At 43.4% G+C, this 13,285-nt stretch overlaps 1 protein-coding gene across 1 annotated transcript in view; it reads right to left on the reverse strand.

The window, feature by feature from the left end:
- The window catches only part of zfr2 (zinc finger RNA binding protein 2), an 80,854-nt gene extending 69,614 nt beyond the window's left edge, over positions 1-11,240 (reverse strand). Inside the window, 1 exon segment of the mRNA XM_034179819.1 lies at positions 11,127-11,240. Within this exon segment, the coding sequence (XP_034035710.1) occupies positions 11,127-11,176 (50 nt within the window). The 5' untranslated portion in view covers positions 11,177-11,240.
- Between the last annotated feature and the right edge of the window lie 2,045 nt (positions 11,241-13,285).

Here is a 13,285-nt window from a genome sequence, read left to right on the forward strand (position 1 = left end):
TTTTGGGAAAGAGTGAGCAGCAGCAAGCAGCGGAGTTTCGTTTTTTTTTTATGTGCGCACGCGAGCGAATTGTCTGTGGAGAATATTTTATTAATTAACTACACAGATGTATAATAAAACAAATGGTGACTGGTTTCTAAACACAATTATGACAGAGTTTTTGGAGTGAGCAGCAGCCCTGCAGCAGCGGGGAGCAGAGTTTTTTCCTTTTCTTTTTTTTTCCTTTTCTTTTTTACGTGCGCGCGTGAGCAAATCGTTTGTGGAGAATATTTTATTATTTAAATACACAGATGTATAATAAAACAAATGGTGACTGGTTTCTAAATACAATTATAACAGAGTTTTTTGGGGGGAAGAGCCAGCTGCAGCAAGCAGTGGAGTTTTTTTTTTTTTTCTTTTTTTTTTTTTAATTGTTTACATGTGCGCGCGTGAACGGGACAGGAGTTCCTCAAACTGGGTCCCGCAGAGGTGGAAGGACCACTGAAAGCGGCCGTCATCCAGATGCAGCTCCTGCAGCAAATAATGATACTCTCTGTATTGGGAGCTTTTCACAACAACAAGCTTTGTGTGATCAAGGTCCGCCATGATGACTTGACGCCGAGCAGAATGGAAGCTCCTCCTATTTGATGACGCATTGGAGCGAATTTTCGCAGCGAAAGTCCACCCAAGCAGAGCGACACACCGGGCGAAGGAGGTGCGTCCGTCGCCACGCGACCCCCGCGAATTTGTACCGTCTGATCGCGCCCGGTGTGAACGAGGCATAAGGGGTCATTTATGCTCAATGTTAAACATGAATAAAGATACAGATAGAGCCTTCTGTCTGCAGTCTACCATAGTTCCCATTAGGTCCCTGTCACACTGGGGCTGCTTCAAGTTGCTTCCTGTGGCGTCATGACGACGCAGGAATGTCTGCGTCAGGTGAGCGCAGCAGGGGGCAGAGAGTAGGTGAGGACGCAGCTTGCAGGTTTTCTGCACATTCCTCTTCTACTTTATGTGTTCTTGTGCAGGGCTGCGGTGTGAGTTCTGTTACAGTTTATCTTTCCTCCTTTGACCGTGAGATGCGTGCGTGCGAACGAACTGTCCCTGAGTAAATGTGGAGATGTCTGGAGTTAGGCTTGATGTGGACATGTCCTGTCTCTGGCAATCAGTCTGTGAGCAGGACTTATGTCCTTTTCTGTCCTTTATTTAACAGAATGATGAGAGAATTTGAGGGGAGAGTGAGGAGCGCAGCCAGACAGTTTTTCTTTTAATTGTTTACATGTGCGTACGCGCACGAATCGTCCGTGAGTGGACTGGAGATGTCCAGACTTTTTACTGGATGTGGACATGTACTGTCTCTGGCAATCAGTCTGTGAGCAGGACTTTTATGGAGTTCACGAGGTCTATTAGAAAAGAAACCGACAGTTTTATTTTTTTTTTAAACTATATGGATTTGAATCACGTGTGATTACATCAGCCAAGCTTGAACCCTCATGCGCATGAGTGAGTTTTTTCATGCCTATCGGTGACATCATTCGCCTGTGAGCACACCTTGTGGAAGGAGTGGTCCAGCCCCCTCGCCGGATTTTCATTGTCTGAGAAGTTGCTTAGAGACTGGCGCTGTGCTTGATCAAAATTTTTTTTAAAACTGTGAGGCACATCCGAGTGGACACCATTCGAGAAATTCAGCTGGTTTTCGGTGTAAATTTTAACGGCTGATGAGAGATTTTGGATTGTTTCTATCGCTGTAAGGACTTCCCACGGAGCGGGACGTCGCGCAGCGCTCCGAGGCGACGTCGACATCCTGTTTCAAGCTGAAAACCTCCAAATTTAAGCCTCTGTTCACCCAGGACATCGTGAGAGAACAGAGAACTTTCAGAAGAGGTCGGAATCAGCAGTTTATCTGGACATTCCACTGTTAAAGGAGATTTTTTTAATGAAAGACGTGTGGACGGATTGCGCATCGGCTCGCAGCCGGCACGGTGCGCCCGCCACAGGAGAAACACCTCCGTGTTGATAACCATTTGTAAAATCCAGGCGGCTTTTGGTGGCTTTCAGTTGAGTGAGTATCTGAGAAATTGTTTAACAGCAGGGCATGTTCCAACTTGTCCTTAAGGCTTCCAACGGAGGTGTTTTTCCTGTGGCGGGCACGCCGGCTGCGAGCCGACGCGCCAATCCGTCCGCATGTCTTTCATTTAAAAAAAAACTCCTTTAACAGTGGAATGTCCGGATAAACGCTGATTCCGACCTCTTCTGAAAGTTCTCTGTTCTCTCACGACGTCCTGGGTCAACAGAGGCTTAAATTTGGAGGATGACGACATCGCCTCGGAGCGCTGCGCGACGTCCCACTCCATGTGAAGTCCTTACAGCAATAGAAACAATCCAAAATCTCTCATCCGCCGTTAAAATTTTCACCAAAAACCAGCTGAATTTCTGGAATGGTGTCCACTCGGATGTGCCTCACAGTTTTTGAAAAAATTTTGATCAAGCACAGCGCCAGTCTCTCAGCAACTTCTCAGACAAAGGAATTCCGACAAGGGGGCTGGACCACTCCTTCCACAAGGCGTGCTCACAGGCGAATGACGTCACCGACAGGCGTGAAAAAACTCTTGCATGCCCACGAGGGTTCAAGCTTGGCTGATGTAATCACACATGATTCAAATCCATATGGTTTTTTTTAAAAAAAATAATAAGGTCGGATACTTTTCTCACAGACCTCGTATTTAAACACATTTGTGAGAGAAGAGCGAGTAGCTGCTGCAGCAGCTGCAATCAGCAGCATTGTTTTTCTGTGCTCTTTTTGAGTGTGTAGTTTCACTGCATTGTGTATGCGGTATAAAAACAATCCTGCGTGATTTATACTTTGGGCACAATGGAACACAGCAGGAATCATAAATTGGCATTGGGTAATGTTGTATTGTGAGGGTGTGACTTCCAGTCACGTTGAGTACCGTTGCGTTGCCCTGACTTGTGCTGAAACCACTTAATTTCTGCATCGAGCAGAGGACGCAAAAAAAATTAAACATGTTCAATTTTTGCAATAAGATTTGCTTCGTCCTCTGCGCCCCTTGCACTGTTGTGGCGTTGAGCTACATTGTCTCGGCACTGGGTTGCTTCCACGTGGCATCGTCACGACACCGCACAACGCAACTCAAAGTGGGCCTGGTGTGAAAGGGTCTTTAGTGTTGTAACAGAGTAACGGCCCATTATGCTGCTGCCTGAAAAAAAAAAAAAAAAAAATACACTGCAATTGGGCTTTTATGTTGTGTTCAAGGGTGTATAGCTGGGGAATTATCATTTCTCTACATTGATTGTGGACCCAATGCTAAGCAGTGGGTACACAAAGCCATTTAAAAATGTCAATCATGACTCACCTTTCTGCTGATTAAAGTCACTAACCGGGACTCTTGTCTATTGTTGCGGGCAAGAAATGAGAATCATCCAGCCTTTCACACTTTACAGTTTTTATTCGTTCCTCATTAACATGCCTTTTTTGTGTGGCAGCCAACAGTTCTTTGGCAAGAACTAGACCATTAATATCTCCCACTTCTACAGTTCGTAAATTGAACATACAATACATACAACGGACTCTGAATTTGGATATCTGATGTTACGAACCCTGACGAGGCAGCAGTGCAACCCACTGTACGTCTGCAAAGGCGAGCACCATTTGCCATTTTGCCATTTGCCACCATGTACCATTTTGAGAAAAGAACATATTTCTGAAAATAAATAAAAGTACTTCATTTAGTCATACTTGGAGTCAGTTTTGCTTTAAATGCACAGTAAATCTATTTCAGATGATCAGCGTGCACCCTCTTTCTCTTAAAATGGTTTATTTTACTGTTTTGTGTCACGTGGGAAAGCAGTAGCTTTTAGTGCTACAGATCAACTCTTACACGGCTTATGTGCATGCTCTAGTCTTCTGTTTTTGTTTTTTTCTGGGGATGTTACAGTGCCACACACAGGCCTGGCATATGTACTAAAATGTTAAATGGAGCTTCGAGCAGCTTTGTTGCGATGGGCTTTCAGGATTCGCCCCAGAAACTTTTAGTATAGCGGTGCTGTTGACAGTTATCACCCCAGACGGCGCCTTGCGAGTCATTTTGACTGGTTTTAGATGCATTGAAAGCAAGAATAACAGACAAAAAAAAAAAAAAAATGACACTTATGCTATAATATCAAAGTTCTTTTTGCATGTTTCTAAGTTAATAAAATAAATAAGACTGAAAAGTTTAAAAACACAACATTTGATGGACATATCATTTGCTCTACTCTTCTTTAAAAATGACACATTGTACCTTTAATTCAGTCAGACAGGCAAAGTTTTACTGTCATGCTGACAGTTTAGTTTTTTTCTTTTTAACATTTCTGAGTGGGATTGCATACTTTTTAAAAACAATATAACCCCTAATTGTCTTGTTTGTGCAAGAGCTAAACCTGGACTGATTTGACTGTCAAATCAGAATCACGTTTAATGCAAAGCAAGTTCTCGCATACAAGTAATTTGATCTGTTGTCACTGGTGCATAAACAATAATACAAAGAAAACACTTCTGTAAGAAGTAAATTTGCTCTCATAAAGATGAAATCCTGGATGGAAAACCTTTCTGAATCAGTTTTTCACACTTTACTGTTTCACTGAATTATGTGGTGAAGATGATCATTGATTAAAATTGCTTCGCTTTTTTTTTTTTTTTTTACATTTTACATTACATTTCACACAACATCCCAACTCCATTGGAATTGGGGTTGTATTCAAGCAAGGTTCAGAGGCATGAGCAAACACTGACATCAGGCATGAGGTGAAAGTCGTGGTAGAGGAAAACCAAGCAAGATACGGTACATGGCTAAGCAAAAACAGATCTGTAAACAGAAGGCTGGAATGTGTACTATCAACGGAGTAGTGGCTGGGAGGTGTCTAAAAAAGACATAAATTGACAAGGTGTGAGGAACAATCTAGAAAGGGGTGTGGCTGGTGGGCAAAGATTATACATGGGGAAAGATAGTGAGGAAGGGAGTGCACAACATGGAGTGATGCAAGATACAAAGATGCGTGGGCAGGTGCAGAGTTTGAGTGAACAGAAACCCAAAGCAGACAGAAATAAAGTGCAGGTGCAGTGATGTGGAGTGAGAACATAATCAGATGGGCGTGAGGAAAACCGGGAACTATGAACCGAGCTAAACAGAAACCGAGGACAGAATAAAATATAGCAATAAACCGGGCATGAACATGAGGACTAATCAGAATAAATGGTAAATAAATACTAAAGCTAAACTAAACAGGAACTGACTAAGAAAACAAAGTAGTTAAACTATAAGAAAAACAGTGACTACAAGATAACAGAAAACAAAACCCAACATTAAAGCATAATACGAGGTCTGTTATAACAGTATCAGACCTTTTTATTTTTTGCAATAACCTTATGGCTTGAACCTTCGTGCGCATGCGTGAGTTTTTTCACGCCTGTCAGTTGCGTCATTCGCCTGTGAGCACACTTTGAATGAGCACTGGTCCTCCCCCCTCGTCAGATTTTCATTGTGAGGAAAATGTCTGAACGGCTGGAGCAGCAATGCATCAAATCTTTCCAGAAACTGTGAGAGACAGCTAGGTGGACACCATTCGGAAAATTCAGATGGCTTTCAGGGACGATTTTATGGGCATCACACAGATTAAGGAGTGGTACAGCCAGTTTAAAGACGGCGCACAATGGCGGAGGGCACGCCGCGCTACGAGCATCGATCGACAGGCTGAAACGACCAGATCCAAACTGAATGCTGTGTTGATCCAGGACGTCGTCTGACTACCAGAGAAATGGCAGAAAAGGTGGAAATAGCACTTTTCCGGCACATTCCACTGTTAAAGGAGATTGTGTCATGAAAACAGGAGCGGAGGAATTCGCCACGGAGCCGCTAATGGCGCGGAACAAAAGCACCTCCGTGTTGGTCTCACAGGACATGTGACATGCTCAGCTCTTCGACAATTTCTCGGATACTCACTAGACTGAAAAGCCACCCAAAGCCATCTGAATCTTCCGAATGGTGGAAGAGCTGGGCATGTCCCAAGAGACTTCCAACACGGAGGTGCTTTTTGTTCTGCGCCATTAGCGGCTCCGTCCTGACGCGCGAATTCCGCCGCACGTCTTTCATTACAAAATCTCCTGTAACAGTGTAATGTGCCGAAAAAGTGCTATGTCCACCTCTCTTGCCATTTCTCTGGTAGTCAGACAACGTCCCGGATCAACACAGCCTTCACTTTGGAAATGATCTGGTCGTTTCAGCCTGTCGATGGCAGCTCGAAGCGCGGTGCGCCCTCAGCCGCTGTGGGCCGTCTTTAATCTGGTTGTAATGCTCCTTAATCTGTGTGATGCCCATAAGATCTTCACCGAAAGCCATCTGAATTTTCCGAATGGTTTCCACCTGGCTGTCTCTCACAGTTTCTGAAAAATTTTGATGGAGCAAAGCGGCAGTCACTCAGCCATTTCATTTCCCTGACAATGAAAATCCGCCGAGGGGGCTGGACCACTCCTCCCACAAACCGTGCTCACAGACAAATGACACAACTGACAGGCGTGAAAAAACTCACGCATGCGCATGAAGGTTCATGCTTGGCTGATGCAATCACACGTGATTCAAATCAATATGGTTTTTGCAAAAAATAAAAAGGTCCGTTACTTTTCTAACAGACCTCCTAGATAGAAAATGAAAGGACCTAAATAACCAAGTGATAAACTAATGATTAATAATGAAAACAAATCCCCTTGAGAGCACCCAAAACCGAATTGTGGTGACAGCCACAAACACGTAACCATCCACACACAAAGACCCAGATCACAGCTAAATATCCGAGCACTACTGTGGCTGGTGTGTTGGGCCAAGACTAAAGTACACAACCTTATATGACATGGACCACTCCGGCGCGTCAAAATCATACGGCCGGCCGCGAGCGATGACAGCAATGGGCCTAAGATGCGGGGCCCCAGGAGAAAAGGGCAGCAGAAGGGCACAGGGGCCAGGAAGTGCAGCCCCCAGAGCCACCGGGGCAGAAGATGAACCAACCACCGCAACCAAATCCAAAACACGAAGAAGGACTACCAAGCCATACAAGGGCAGGGCCCAGCCCTCAGACTAGAGTTGAGGCCCAACCCCCGTGGCCAGGAAGCACAAGGCCCCCACGACACCCAAGCACCCCCAGCGCAGCCAGCAGGACCCCTCCAAACTCCCCCCAGCACCCAACCTACCCCCCACCCGGGGCCCCACCCCAAACACCAAAGCCCAAGACCAGGAGACCGCCCAAGCGAGAGCAGAGCACCATCCCACGGAGACCACGGCCCCCCAACCCCCCAGCAGCCGTTGCCCCCCCAGCGCATCCCCCGCACCCTAACCTGGTGAAGTGCATTAAAAGGGTGTGACATGTGAGGCCCAACCCCAAGCAGCAGGTGGAAGGAGAGGTGCGGCGCAGGGAGCGGGCCACATACACCAGCCTCATCAAGCCCCCAGCCCAACCCCAGATCCGGGAGAGGCGCCAGGGAAACCACGAGACGGGGGGAGGCGGGCAGCCCCGGAGGAGCACCGGAGGCCCAGTTTCTCAGGGTGCAGGACTACTTTGTGTCCCTAGCGTGAATAAGAAGTCTGCAGGTTCTCAGGGTGCTTTCTCCAGGAGTCGAATTAGTACGTGCATGTGCTAGTTTGTGCACATATTATTTGAGCGGTGCACGTAATTCTGTACTGCACTAGCACTGGTGCAAGTAACTTTATCCAAGTTTTATCAACTATAAGCACCAGTAGAATGAACCAATACAGGAATAAATAAGGAGAAAAACCATTTCCAGTGTGTTGTCTTCGTCTTCCCTGCATTTTATGACTCTCACACACGGAGCGAGTTGCTGTGCTCTATTTGTTGTGGAAAGCTGACAAACGTCACCAGCGGCGCCATCCCTGGGTTCACAACATCCTCATGAGACGTTCTCAATTCGGGGAGTTTCATTATTTGCTGCAGGAGCTGCAGTAAATAACTGGAGCTGCAGGAGCTCCAGTATGAGGACCTCCTGTCCCGTTCGCACGTGCACATGTAAACAAAGAAAAAAAAAAAACTGGCTGCTGCAGCGGTTCCTCGCTCTCTCTCCCCTCAAACTCTGTCATCATTGTGTTATAAACCAGTCACCATTTGTTTTATTATACATCTGTGTTGTTAATAAAATTATCTTCAGGGATGATTAGTTTGCACGCGCATGTGGGGAAAAAAAAAAAAGTCTGCCGCTGCTGCTGCTCTCCCCTCAAACTCTCCCCAAAGAAGAAGAGTCCGACACATCAGAAGAGAAGTTTTAAGGTTGATATAAGACTGACTTTTGGTTGTGCAAGTAACTTTTTTTTGGTGCAAGTAATTTTTTTGTTACTAGCACCAGTGAAAGTAGGTTAAAAAATGTATTTCAACCCCTGTTTCTCTTATCGTGCCCCAGTTCTGTGGAATGATCTCCCCGCGTCAACAAAACAGATTCTGTGGAGACTTTCAAGTCCAAACTTAAGACGCACTTATTTTCTCTTTCGTATGGCTAGCATACTGGCATAGTATAGTTCTGTGCTTTCTACTCTTTTATTTCATTAGGAAATGAAGCGGGCCGCGGCCTCAACTTTACCTAAATTCTGGGTCTTTTAGTGAAGCTTAGGGCTAGTGGCCGGCAATTACCTTAGTATTTCTTCTGTTTTTTTGTTGTTTAATGCTGGCAAATTATACTGTATTTCTTTTCTTTCTGATGCCTGATTCTGTTTTTTCTCTTTGTTTAAGGTGAGCTCCATCCAAAGATGGGTGTGGTATTTGTGATGAAAACCCTCCTGTGCACCGACAGCATTTCTTGTATATTCATTTTGTGAATTGTTCTGTAAACTGTGTCTGTAGCATGGCCCAAGCAGAGGGTCAATCAATCAATCAATTTTTTTTATATAGCGCCAAATCACAACAAACAGTTGCCCCAAGGCGCTTTATAATGTAAGGCAAGGCCATACAATAATTATGTAAAACCCCAACGGTCAAAACGACCCCCTGTGAGCAAGCACTTGGCTACAGTGGGAAGGAAAAACTCCCTTTTAACAGGAAGAAACCTCCAGCAGAACCAGGCTCAGGGAGGGGCAGTCTTCTGCTGGGACTGGTTGGGGCTGAGGGAGAGAACCAGGAAAAAGACATGCTGTGGAGGGGAGCAGAGATCGATCACTAATGATTAAATGCAGAGTGGTGCATACAGAGCAAAAAGAGAAAGAAACAGTGCAAAGACCAGACTCAGAGGGTCACCCCTTTGAGTCTGGTCTGCTTGAGGTTTCTTCCAAACAGGGAGTTTTTTTGTCAACACACATCAGCTATTTGAACTTCTAGCAAACACTGTAAAACTAGCTAATTTTAGTGAAGAACTGCTTTCATAAATCAAGAGAAACATTTCTTGCAGATGAATCACAGAATTAAATAATAAGTATATTACTTCTCAGAGTTAACCTACCTAACCTGAATTCAACTCTGCACTGAAAAATATAAATTAAAAGGAATTCATTTATTCAGGTATTTGGACTCCTGCAACATATGGCTGTTCCATGAGGTGGTCTAGCTGTTTAGCACAATATGCCTATTATCAACCTCATAACAAGGAATGGTTCCAAGTTTTCCAAAATCACTACTAAAAATGTGAGAGGAGTTGACTTCACAATGCAGGCACCCAAACTGACAGTCTAGATTTGTTAACTAAAGTCCATAATTCTGGTAAAACTGGCCCAACTCGAGCGATACTATAATATGTGTAATACCTACCTATATAACAATGACTTGTACCAAGTTTCTCGAAATTCCTCTTAAGTGTGAAGAGCTGATTTCAGAAGGCTTATACCCTTTTTGGGATGGACAGACATCACCATGACATAATCCCCCTTCAAGCCTTCAGCCAACGGGGGATAAAGAACCGAGGATCAAGAACTGATGATCCTATGGTCACAAGCCCACCCTTTAATGACTTGACCATCACCTCCACCACAAAAATTGTAGTCAGAAGAAAACAATTTTTCCAACAGAAATGCCTGAGGAAGTTAATGTATTACCAAAGCATTTATGTGAAGCATTACATTGCTGGATGATTAAAGGTTTGCACCCCTAAATTTCCTACTTGTGGTCCTAAAATTGCCAGTACAGTGCTCCTACTGAAAAAAGCTAACATGACGCGCTGCTAGTTGCAGACGTGGCTATTCATACGTAGCCATATTAAAAATTTCAAATGCTATTCGTAAGTAGGGCAGTCTTATTAGGGTTACGCGTTATGGTTAGGGGCTGGGATTTCTGATTGTGTTTAACATAGTTTAGGAATTTACGTATCAATAGCAAGTACAAATACGCATCCTCATGATCACATGACTTGGATTGACCAATGAGACGGATGCTATGTACAAATACAGCTATGTACAGATATCCACTGCCTTCTTGTTCTGGGTGGTCCTGGCTGGATTTTAAATCAAGATTCCACAAAAGCTCTGCATTTTCTAAAAAGTACGACTTTCTTCTGGAAACAAATTAAGTGGCAGCCAGTTCTTCAAGATCTAAACATGATGATACTGAATATCATTATTGACTCCACTGTGTATAAAAACAAAAACAGAAGATCTCTCTGCTGGCCCACTGGAACAGTGAAATATCATATTTGTTAGACTGGGCAGATAGGTTTGCTTATTTGGGCGACAAATAAGCAGTTTCCGCACCTGTCAAAGTGGCTTGTAAGAGAAGAAAGTGGACAGAAATATTAAACCCTCTGGAGACTGTCATTGGACCTTCACCGACTCAGTCCTCCTTATAATTGTCCAGAAAATCTGGCCAGTCAGCGTCATTGCACTTACCCTAACCTGCATACTTCAGTTTGTGTTTATAAGCAAAGTGTTAAAACACAAACAGTCGCTTCCCGACCAAATCTGGCCGCACGGAAAACGAAGCATGTCTTGAAATTCTGGCCTACGAAACCTGCTAGCAAACGTTAGCTAAAAATAGCTGCCCAGGTATTCTTTTCGTACACCGCCACGCAGTGAAAACCCATCAAATACCGCGTCTTTGCTGATACACCTAATTACGACTAATTAATATGGAGAAAACGCCACACTGTCATGAGCCGGCACTGGTTGAATTACCTGTACTGAGGACCGGCATGGGTGAAACCGAAATAGTTGCTGGCAGCCATCTTTGCATCTCCTTCAGACAAGCAGCAGCAAAGACCCGACACTGACCCACAAGATAACTCACTCCGCTGTCATAGACTTAAAAAAAATAAATAAATAAAATAAAATCCAAAACTGACCGACAAGAAAGTTCACTCTTCTGCTGCAGACACAGGACGGGGGATCCCATAAACGTTATTTTTTATACTCTAATATTGACGGATAAACTGCGAAAAGGCTCTGAATGCACTTTATAAAAGAACAATACATGGAAAATGGAATCCAAAATGAATGGAATCAAAAATGGATATCATTTCACCCAAACTAAAGATGGCTGCTTGGATACCATGATCTGGATGGCTGAGACTCTCTACAGACATAGTACCAGGACTGCCACGAAGGATAACCAAATATGTTGAACTCAATAATACACTGAATTTCAACAAAATTACATCAAGAACTAGTACACTGAATTTCATCTCAAGGAATCAAACTTCCCCACTAAAACCAAACAAAAATCCAACACCACATACATTACACCCAAGATTTACTAGCTTCAATGGTGTGGAACCCATGGAACATAGAGACATCTTCAAACTGTGAGAAGGTGCAAAGAAAAGTAGTCAGGTTTGTTATTGGATGGCAAAGAACAATGAGTAGCGCAACCCCCGTGATACGTAAACCGATTGCAATGCTTGTAAAGCAAAGAGAATTTCAAGACCTGATGATGTGTCATCATAGCCTGGCACAACCAGACTAATTCTCAAAGAATCAATCCAGTACGTCTCCATTCACATTTCATTTCCAGGGGGCAGTACCATCAGACACAGACAAAACTGTCCCTGAATGCTAGTGGATAGATATAAAACCAGACAAGTGTCAACCAATATACAAAGATGTTGGGTAGAGGAATAGATTCATTGGTGAATAACTATTGTCAGTTTTGCCATGAAAACCTGTAAGTCCATGACATTTTTAGTCATTTAAAAAATTTGTATTTATTTATTTAATTATGTATTTAAAATTGCCACCTCAGATCTGCTGTGGTGACCCCGAAACAAGGGAGCAGCCGAAGGGACTTACTATGTAGTAAAAATTGGTTTCGGTACATGTGGCTCTCCAACACCTCAGTGAATCATCACATAAAACCTGCCCAATTGCCGGTCGAGAGGAAACAATCTATAACAAGAGGGGGATCAAATTATTGGTCTGGTTTACCAAACAAAATGACAATATTGATAGAATAGTTACTGTATCTGTCATCTGTCAGTTAAGACCTGAGAGGACAGATGGTATAAAACCAACTACCTTACATGTAGGCTGTCAAGTATGTATCTGAGTGAAAAATCAGCTCCACAGCTATTGGGACAGTGACAAAATATTTGTAATTTCACCTCTGTAAACTACCACAATGACTTTAATACAAGAAAGCATCATATCTGGGCTCGATTCTCCCATGTGCCTTCTGGCCAACTGAACCTGAGATTTCACACCTTCTTTTTAAGAAAGTCCTTCTCTGTTCCACTCCACCAAGGAGCGATGCAGGATGCAACAGTCAAACAGTGTACTATGACCAGTCTCTCCACTCACAGCCACAGAAGCCTATAACTTCTTCAGGGTTGTCTGTGTGTTTTGATGATTTTTCTCACCAGTCTCCTCCTTGCAAAGTCAGTTAGTTTTTGAGAACTTCTCAGTCCAGACAGATATAACATACAATACAATAAAGTTTGTATTTCTTAATGACTGATGTAAATAAAGTCCTAGACATGTTTAGTAACTTGTCATTATTCATGTATTCATCCCCTAACTAGACTAAAGAACACTGGCCGTAAAAGTGATTATTTGTATTTTTTAACATATTTGGTTTGCATCAATATTTGTGATGTTTGAAAACAGAAGGACTGTGTATACAAATGGCCATTATTCCTAAAGGAAGAATATGATTTTTTTTAATTTTTTTTTTTTATTAAAGCTTTGATTTAAAGACGAGACTCTGAACTGCAAGTGTATATTGATTTCACTCTGATGGTGTGCAGAGACAGTTTTTCAATTTCAATTTATTTTCATTTATATAGCGCCAAATCACAACAGAGTTGCCTCAAGGTGCTTCATACAAGTAAGGTCTAACCTTT

The sequence above is a fragment of the Thalassophryne amazonica genome, chromosome 10 (assembly GCF_902500255.1).
Source record: "Thalassophryne amazonica chromosome 10, fThaAma1.1, whole genome shotgun sequence".
NCBI lineage: Eukaryota > Metazoa > Chordata > Actinopteri > Batrachoidiformes > Batrachoididae > Thalassophryne > Thalassophryne amazonica.